The 9,877-nt window shown below is 51.2% G+C and overlaps 1 protein-coding gene across 1 annotated transcript in view; it reads right to left on the bottom strand.

Annotated features, from left to right (window-relative positions):
* Positions 1 to 472: 472 nt before the first annotated feature.
* Positions 473 to 9,877, bottom strand: part of LOC123353425 (complement C3-like) — a 68,156-nt gene continuing 58,751 nt past the window's right edge. The window contains exons 34-40 of the mRNA XM_044994490.1: positions 8,880 to 8,969; positions 8,318 to 8,423; positions 5,965 to 6,054; positions 3,959 to 4,045; positions 3,335 to 3,418; positions 2,249 to 2,384; positions 473 to 805 (exon numbers count right to left, since the gene is read on the bottom strand). Of these exons, the coding sequence (XP_044850425.1) occupies positions 664 to 805; positions 2,249 to 2,384; positions 3,335 to 3,418; positions 3,959 to 4,045; positions 5,965 to 6,054; positions 8,318 to 8,423; positions 8,880 to 8,969 (735 nt within the window). The 3' untranslated portion in view covers positions 473 to 663. The remainder of the gene's footprint in view (positions 806 to 2,248; positions 2,385 to 3,334; positions 3,419 to 3,958; positions 4,046 to 5,964; positions 6,055 to 8,317; positions 8,424 to 8,879; positions 8,970 to 9,877) is intronic.

The following is a 9,877-nucleotide window of genomic DNA, read 5'->3' as shown; positions in this document are numbered from 1 at the left end:
ATTACAGCAATTTGTTTGATGAGATCCTGGAAGTTCCTGCGATCATCCCCAGCAGTGGGTGGAGGGGGCATAACATTCTCCTCTGGCGAGAAGGAGTTACAGGTAGCAGGAGCTGCCTCCTGATCTAAGATTACTTCCGCCTCCTCAGAATTCTGTTCGGCAGGGGCATCTGGTGGCATTGTGCATTTTGGTGGAGAGGGTCTGTTGCGCTCCATGGTACCAGCCGGGACAGGGCTGAGAAAAGGGACTGTCCCGGCCAAAACGGGTTGTGTGGTCACTCTAGGCACACATAGGTATAGAAGATTCACTCTCAAATATCCATCCATGCGTATCTAGCCACCCATTCATACTTGTCCATCCTAATCTAATTTAAGGTGTTTCTCATGCATCCATGATCCTAGCAGCTTGTTACTTATAAAGCTATATTGCAGACCACGTAAAGATTGGTAAAAACTCACACAGCAGGCCAGGGTAAGAAATCAGCCTTTTATATATATATAGAAACAATAAGAAGAAAAGAGAGTGAAACCCCCAAAGAGGACAGGGCTAGTGGCGAGTGTCAGCAGCATTGGGACTCTGAGTGGAGATGTCTCCACCTGAGTGTTATGCTCCATCTCAGCTCAAACTGTCCCATTGGGGCTGCTGGGAAAACTGGGTCCAAGTTTAGGTTGGGCAGCCAATTATGGTCATGGCTTCAGAGAACTCAAGGAATTCCTGGCAGAGTTTCTGGAAATCCGGCTTCTGGCATTCGTCCTCGTTGGGCCACTTCTCGATCCAGGTGTCCTTGCCAATGATGTAGGATAGCCTGGGACAGACAGGCAGGAGGGTGAGCAATGAAGCACAAAATTTGTCCAACTTGTTTGCTCAGTTCCTTAAGGGCATCCGGGTTTGCCTAAGGGCATGGGCAGTGGGTATGGCAGGCCTGGGGAGGCTGAGTGTCCTCAAACAGCCAGGTGTGGCCACACTCATGCTCTGCCCTGAGCTTCCCGCTGCGTCCCCCTGGTCACAGTCCATGCAGGCTGCTCCTCTTCCCCAAGGGGGCTGGGGCTAGCACAGGCTGGCCTGCAGCTCGGGACTTGAGGCGGTTGGGTGCCTCCGGTGCTGGGGCCTCCCAGCACTGGGGCTTCCTGGTGCTGCGGGGCTTGAGGCGCTGGGGCCGCAGCACACGACGCTCCTGGGCAGGGGGCACTGGGGCTGCAGCACCTGGTGCTCCGGGGCTGGGGATGCTGGGGCTGCGGCACCCAAGGCTTCAGCGCTGGGAGCACTATGGTTGGCCGGCCAGAGTGGCCCGGGGCTGGGGCAGGAGGGCTGGCAGCCATGGTGGCAGGCTGGGGGCTCCAGTAGGAGGGAGGGATAGCCTGGTGGTTTGAGCATTGGCCTGCTAAACCCCAGGTTAGGAGCTCAATCCTTGAGGGAACCATTTAGGGATCTGGAGCTAAAATCTGTTTTGGGATTGGTCCTGCTTTAAGCAGTGGATTGGACTAAATGACCTCCTGAGGTCCCTTCCAACCCTGATATTCTATGAGGGGCAGAGGACGGGCAGGGCTGGGGTCTAGCCTTCCCAAACAGGCGGCTCACACTCCACCTGTGCCTAAGGGCCACATCTGACTTGCAGAGAAACAGTGGGTTGCCTCCCGTCTCATAGGTCCAGAGAGACTACAGATCCCAGCATGCAATGCTCCAGATACAGCATGAGGATGGAACTTTCAGCCTCTGTGAGCTGCATCTTTGTTGCTGATGCTCATTTTTAGGTGCAGTTTATACCCTAATTAATTATATTTCCACCCAATTTAAACCTAAGTGATATAACTGTGGCTGGATGCAGGGACCATGAAATTGCACTGTCAATGTGATTTGCGCTGGTGAAATAGTTGGGTAGCCCCTGTGAGGAATGGTGGTCCAGGGTTAGACTACGAGGCAAACCTGGATTCAATTCCCAGCAACTCCAGAAACTTCCTTTTGGTACTTTGGAGAGATCACTTAAGTCCAGTCAGTGAGAGTTAGGTGCCTCAATACCGCTGAGGACCTAGACCTTAGGCTGTCTGTGCCTCAGTTTACCCATCCGTTAAATGAGGGTAATAACGCTGCCCTGCCTCCCGTAGTGAGAATAAATACATTCGATATTGTGAGGCTCTCAGAAAGTACAGTAATGGGGGCCTGATAGGTACCTAAAATAGATAGGGTAATTAGTTAAGGGCGTGTCTGCTTGAAACTGACTAACGAAGGGTAACCACAGGAGGCTACTTACTCAGCTTTCCTGGACCACAAGTCGGTGCTGACTCCCCAGATCAAGTAGTCTTTGTTACGCTCCAGCCTCAGAGACTCCCTGCATTTTGTGTGGCTGATGAATTGGCGTGTTTTTCCTTGTGGATTTTCATCAGTTCCTGGGAAAGGGGGAGAGGGTGAAAAAAGATGCCACACATAAGAGCAGAGTGAGGAGGAGATAAAACGGGGTGGAGATGGATGAAAACAAAAGGAACAGAGAAGAGGAGACTCCTAGGTGTTCTCTTGAGGTTTCAGTACAAATTCAGCTCCAGTATGACTGCTACGATAACCAATCACTGAAGCTCCAGCAGTCATTAGAAACAGGAAGGACCGTCTTGTGGTTGTGGCAATGGGCTGGGCCTGAAGAAGTCAGGCCTCAGCTCCTGTTTCTGCCACAGACTCCTGGTGTGACCTTGCACAAGTCACTCGATCTCCCTGGGACTCAATTCCCCACCTGTGAAATGGGGCTAATAAATCCACCGAGTGTCGATTTAGATTGTAACCTCATCAAGGCAGGGATTGTATCTGGATATGTCCAGTGCTTAGCACAAGGGGCCCCTAATCGCAGGTAATAAAAATAATTAGAACAGTCATATCAACTCCCAGTAAGTGAAGCCGCTTTGAGCTCAGTTAGATCCCTGCTTTCTTTGCCTTTTTATTGATTTATAAAAGTCAGCATAGAGAAAGAGAGACTCCACCTCCCCTATAGCCATTTGGGCCAATGGCCTCCAAGTCTGGGATCTTGACTCCCACAATGGCCAATGCCAATTGCTTCAGAGGAAGGTTGATAAAACCCATAATGAGACTGGTCAATTGTGCCAGGCTGACCACAGGGAGAGGTTCCCCTCTGTTATTTTGTCTGCCTCTTCGTGGCATGGCTGCCTAGGTGGGTTAAGCAAATTCTTTCTTGTTCCCTTGTGGCGATAGGTTAATGCCCTGGAGCATGAGACTAGATTAGCCTTCGGGCTTTAGCACTTCCTCTGGCTAAGAGAAATAGCTCTTTCGCCGGCCTTTATCCCAAAGGCCATTCAAAGAAATTGCACCCTGATTGTAGAAGGGGAGCTCTTACCTGCTTTAATGATTTCCAAAATTTCCATGGTGTAGTAGTCAGACCCGTCCACTTCTTCACTTCTAACAAGCCTGGTTTTATACACTTTAAAAAAAGGAAGACATACAAAACACCAGTTGAAGGTCTGCAGTATTTTTCAGTAGTGAATTCACTGTGTAACTGACTCCCCAAACAGGCTGTGAGAAAGATGGTGCATGGTGAGGGCAATAGCTGGACACTGGGGTTCATTTCCCTGCTCCACCACGGACTTTCAGCCTGACTTTGGGCAACTCACTTAGTTGCTCCATGCTTCAGTTTTCCCTTTTGTACCATGGGGATAATAGCACTGCCCGGCCTCACAGGAAGTTGTGAGGCTAAACACATTAAAGATTGTGAAGTGCTCAGATACTAGGGAAATTGGGAGCAGATAAATACTTAGGGCTAGACTGAATCTTAAACAGTCATCTGATCGTGTTCATTTCTGGGAGTTTAAGGCCCCATAATCTCATCAGGTTTCTGCCCCAGCAGATCCACATCCCTGAATCAGGCTCAAAGGCAAACTTTACAATCCAAATCGAATTCCGAACCCTGTCTCTGTGCTCTCCTCATGGAAAGAGACTCAGCAGATCCAAATCACAGATTTACCATAATCCACTCCAGGTTTGCAGGCTTCCTCCATTCGCTTGTTCAGGGTGATGGGACCCTCTATCTTCTGCTGCATGAAGCAGCTTTCTATGGGGAAGGAAGATGGGTAGAGAATCACGAAGGGAGACCATAGTTTCAGCTCTGTTATTAGTGACCCATAAGTGCCCACCTATTTGAATCCTGGGTGAGCCGCGCTAACCCACACAGTGACAGGCCCACCTCCTCCGACAAGGGAGCAGCCATGAAGCCAACCACCCTTCACATTATGGGGCGTAGGTGCCGACGCCGTGGGTGCTCTGGGGCTCAAGCACCCATGGAAAAAAAATAGGGCGTTCTCAGCATCCACCAGCCACAGCTGTTTGGCGGCTGGCAGGAGGCATTCGGCGGAGAGCAGGTGGCTAGGGCCTCGGGGGAGGGGGCAGAGCGGGCAAGGAAGTGGCAGAGCGAGGGTGGAGTCTTGGGGGAAGGGACGGAGTGGGAGTGGAGCACCCACCAGGAAAAATAAAAGTCAGTGTCTGGGTTATGGGGCACGGTAAAAGAAGAAACAAGGGATGGAGGGGTAGGTTCCAGGATCCAAATGAGGCGATCCTGAGCAGACAGACTCAGACAGCTCTGCAAAGGAATCAGTAGATGTTGCCCAGAGGAACTCTGCCTGGATGTATGAAATAACCAAGGACCATAAATAGGCCTGGCAATCCCAGCTAACTTCCCTCTCTGCACTGATGGATCTCTGCCTGGGCCAGCGCCAGGAGGAGTCTGGTCACAGGACTTAGTGGAGCTGCAGATGGGGAAACAAAGGTAATGGGAAGGACAGATCCGGAGACTGAGCGCCTCTCTGTATGCCCGGCAGACAGCAGGGCTACAACAAGTTCCCCACTGAACAATGGCCCCACCAATGGGTCTCCACCCTCTTCTAGAGGATCCCTTCCTAAGAGTCAGCAGGGAGTGGAGCCTCCATGGCTCATTCAATACTTGGCCTCTGTGCTGAAACTGACAGCAGGAGGGCTGAGGGGTGCCAGCTGTGGGCATCCTGGAATGAGAGAACCCAGATATTTTAAAGAAGTGCTTTACTTCATGTCACCACCCACCACCCCTAGGCTGGATTCCAACCATTGAAACAGCTGGTTTCACTGAAATTTCAGAACTGGGGGGAGCATCCCTGTCAGAATGGCTGGAAACCCAGCAACTCCTGCACCCCAGACTGCCCTGCTTCAGTGTGTGCAGCCCCACTCCATGGATCAGCTGGCTTGGCCCAGCCCCCAAGGCCCTGATGGGCAGAGAGGAGGAACTGACGTCTCCAATACCCGCTCCCTCCCAGTCACCTGGCTGGCTAGAGAAATTCCGCTTCTATGTCCTGCTACCAGCCCTCCTGCGATTGGCAGGTGCGGTTGCCACTGGAGAAGGGAGGGAGGGACCATGGGTGAGGGTAGGTGGTCCGGGAGGGTGGAAACCCTCTGTGAATGCAGGGGAGGAGGGATAGGAGAGGGAGTGAAGGAAGATATTGAGACTCTGCGGGGGGTGAGGGGCTTCAGGCTGAAAAGGTGGGTCCCAGGGGCTCCTACCTCCTTCAAGGCCCGTTCCAGCCCCTCTGGGTTCTGCTCCCTGGCCCAATCCCAGGCCCTGCAGTCCCTTCTGGATCTTCTCTTGCCTCCCCTCCCCAGGCGTGCATGAGTTCATGTGGGGGTGCATCCCCCACATATTCCCACTGAGGGTGCCCTCACCCCGACCCTGGTCCCACCATTGCTGTATGTGGCGGTGCTGTAGCAGGGACACAGCCGGCCAAGAGTCGGAGCTCCAGACTGGGGGACAGACCCAGGGACCATCCTGCCTGTGGCTGCCATGAGCCTGTATCGCATGTGAGATTCACCCAAAGCCCACAGGGAAGGAGGGCCCTGATCGGTGACGGAGGGGGCTGATGCTGGGGGGCCCTTGGACTTCATTTTTGCTGGTAAAGCTGAGAGGGGAGCCCCCACCCGAGATGTAAGCAGAGACAGGACTCTCCTTACTTTCCACACAGCGGCAGACGTCCCCATGACAGATCTTATTGAAGAGCCCGCTCTGGTTAGACGGGTGGTAGAACTTGGTGCATCGGTCATCTAGAAAAAGATCAGAGACACAGATCATTCCCCCTCCTGCAGAACAACGGCCACAGTTTACAGCATCTAGGAGACAACCCTGAAGCCCTTACTCAAGCAGAAGTCCCACTGGGTGACCTTGGGGAAGGGAGCAGCAGTCTGTGGGAACGACTTTCTTAGCTATAGGAAACCATCAGCTTGAAATGACGGGCTGATGCTTGTTGGAGACACCCTCTTAATCACACTAGCAGCAAATTCATCTCTGGAGGTAAAACGTGGGGAGAGGGCAAGTAGGATAATTATTGCCTGTAGTCAGAGGTTCCCCTTATTATTTGGTCTGCCTTTGCTTGGGTGTGTTAAGGCGATGAGTGTGACCATATGTCATAACTATAAAGGGAAGGGTAACAGCCCTCCTGTATACAATACTATAAAATCCCTCCTGGCCAGAGACACCAAAATCCTTTTACCTGTATAGGGTTAAGAAGCTCAGGTAACTTGGCTGACACCTGACCCAAAAGGACCAATAAGGGGACAAGATACTTTCAAATCTTGGTGGGGGGAAGGCTTTTGTTTGTGTGCTCTTTGTTTTGGGGTTGTTCGCTCTTGGGACTATGAGAGACCAGACATCAATCCATGCTCTCCAAATCTTTCTGAACTAGTCTCTCATATTTCAAACTTGTAAGTAACAGCCAGGCAAGGCGTGTTAGTTTTATCTTTGTTTTCTCAACTTGTAAATGTTCCTTTTTGCTAAGAGGATTTACCTCTGTTTGCTGTAACTTTGAACCTAAGGCTAGAGGGGGTTCCTCTGGGCTCTATGAATCTGATTACCCTGTAAAGTTATTTTCCATCCTGATTTTACAGAGATGATTTTTACCTTTCTTTCTTTAATTAAAAAGCCTTCTTTTTAAGAACCTGATTGATTTTTCCTTGTGTTAAGATCCAAGGGGTTGGATCGGTGTTCACCAGAAACTTGGTGAAGAAGTCTCTCAAGACTCTCCAGGGAAGGGAGTTAATATTTGGGAGTGGTGGCAGATCTAAGCTGGTTATTCAGTTTAGGGGTTCACATGCAGGTCCTCATATCTGTACTCTAAAGTCCGGAGTGGGGAAGGAACCTTGTTATGCATATATTTCCAGCATAGGGTAATATTAGAACAGGAGAACATGGGAAGTAGGCAGTAAGTCAGACTAGATGATCAGGATGGTCCTGTCTCACCTTAAAGTCTATGAGCCTAAAACCCCTGTATTCTAATCCAGTAGTTCTCAACCAGGGGGGACACATACCCTAGCGGTACCCCAGGGGGTATGTTAACTTATCTAGATATTTGCCTAGTTTTACAACAGGATCTAGAGCCCTGCAACAGGACTGGGATCCCACAGGGCCCGTTGCCATAATAGCGGGAGTGGGATAAAAATTCAACAAACAATGCAGGAGCGGGTGGGAGTGGGAGTAGATATTGTGAGGCGGGTTGGGAGCAAGATTGAAAAAATAGTCCTCATTAACCACAAACAACGTGAACACCTCGGCCAGCAGCCACCGCTCTCTGGCCGCTCAGCTCTGAAGATAGAGCTCCCACCAGCAGCACCGCACAAGTAAGGGTGTCAATATCATAGCATACCACCCTAACTTCTGTGCTGCTGCTGGCAACGGCACTGCCTTGAGAGCTGGGAACCTGGCCAGCAGCTGCCACTCTCCAGCATCAAATGACAAGGTTCACAAGTGAAAACAGGCTCACGTCTCACACTGAAATGTAAGTACAATATTTATCTTCCAATTGATTTATTTTATAATTATATGGTAAAAAATGAGAAAGTCGGCAATTTGTCAGTACTAGTGTGGCTGGGACACGTTTGTATTTTTATGTCTGATTTTGTAAGCAAGTCATTTTTAAGCGAGGTGAAACTTGGGGTACGCACGACAGATCAGACTCCTGAAAGAGGCACAGTAATCTGGAGAAGTCGAGAAGGGAGCGTGAGCTAGTGTAGAGCAGGACATGGGGATTCAGGATGCCTGGGTTCTATTTCCAATGGTGGGAGGGGACTGCGTGTGCGGAAGCTGTACTTAGAGCTCTGAACTGGCAATCTGCTCCCAGCTGTGCTCCTAGCTGTCTAGGCCTTACCTGAGGGCAAGTCTCTTAACATCTCAGTGCACCTCCTCTGTTACACCGGGATAATAATACCTAAGTACTGCAGCAAAAGATTGCAAGAGGTAATGATACCAATGTGACCCAGAGCAGAATTTGAAGCCATGGTGCCTTGAATGGTGAGGAGAGCTGCGATCTGTTACCTATGCTGTAATAGTCGTAGACTGTGACGGATGCCGGCTGAATGAGACCAACTTCGAAAAACTGGTGAGCTTTAAACTGCAGGCATTCATCCTCTCTGTGAGAAACCTGGGTGGGGGTGGGGAAATAACAGGATTGCTTAGGCTGAAGGCTGGCTGAATGGAAGAGACAGAATGAAAAAGAATAAGAGAAGGGGAGATGTTGGGGAAAGAAGAAGGGAAAGAGAAAGTGAGGGAGGTGGAGGAAAGAAGAACTAGAGAAGTGAAAGGAAAGAAGAAATGAATGACACAGAGAAGCAAATTCAGCCTTAATATCAGATGCTGCATTTCCCATTAAGGTCAATGGACCTACATCCACATACACCAGCTGAGGATCTGGCCCATTCCGTTGTTCCTAGTGGAAAGCCTGAATCTGAGCCACTGAGTCAAATTCGGCCATGGGTTAAAGTTTGTCAACTTGCTGATGTCTGTGGGGATGCCAGGGTGTAACTGAGGGTGCAGTTTGGCTCAGCAGGAGCCCATGAAATTAACACAGGATCAGAGAAGCCCCTTGTCAAATCTTTACCTTGTCCAGGTAGATTATGAGGTTGCCTCTGTCAGATGGCGCTTTGTCGATTTCAAACTTGGAAATGTATCTGTCGACCCCTTGGGAAAGCTAAATGTGAATAAGAAAAAGCAAGAGGCATTGTGGGTAAGGCAGTATCTCTGTGAAAGTCCTGCAGCTCGGCGAAAAACACCCAACAATTCACTACGTGACTCAGCAGTGTCGTGCCTATGATCACGTCTTCCATGATAGGATCTGCATGGACAATACTAGCCTACTATTTATTCAACAGTTAAGGTTGCCAGGTGTCTGGTTTTCGAGCAGAACACCTGGTCAAAAAGGGACCCTGGCAGCTCCGGTCAGCAGCACAACGGGGCTAAGGCAGGCTCCTTGCCTGTCCTGGCTCTGCTGAGTTCCTGGAAGCGACCGGCATGTTCAACTCCTAGGAACAGGAGCAGTCACAGGGGCTCCACGCACTGACCGCGCCCCGAGCACCAGCTCTGCAGCTTCCATTGGCGAGGAACTGCAGCCAATGGGAGCTGCAGGGGTGGTGCCTGAGGGTGCGGGCAGCAAGCAGAGTCCCCTGGCCACTCCACCTAGGAACTGGGAGAACATACCACCACTTCCAGGAGCCGCCTGAGGTAAATGCTGCCTGGCTGGAGCCCGCACCATTAACCCCCTCCTGTGCCCCAAACCCCTCATCCCCGGCCCCACCCTAGAGCCCGCATCCCCACCTGGAGCCCTAACCCACTCCCTGCACCCCAACCCCATACCGCAGCCCGGAACCTCCTCCTGTGCCTTGAACGCTTCATTTGTGGGCCCCACTCTAGAGCCCGCACTCCTAGCCAGAGCCCTCGTCCCCTCTCGCACCACAACCACCTGCCCCAGCCCAGTGAAAGTGAGTGAGGGTTAGAGAGAGTGAGCGATGAGGGATGGGGGATGGAGTGAGCAGGGGGCCGGATGCTGGAGAAGGGGCGAGGCACTGGCAGGGTCTCAGGGAAGAGGCGGGGCAAGGGTGT

The sequence above is a fragment of the Mauremys mutica genome, chromosome 20 (assembly GCF_020497125.1).
Source record: "Mauremys mutica isolate MM-2020 ecotype Southern chromosome 20, ASM2049712v1, whole genome shotgun sequence".
Lineage (NCBI taxonomy): Eukaryota > Metazoa > Chordata > Testudines > Geoemydidae > Mauremys > Mauremys mutica.
The sequence above is the reverse complement of the archived record's forward strand: the minus strand, read 5'-3'. Positions and strand labels throughout refer to the sequence as shown.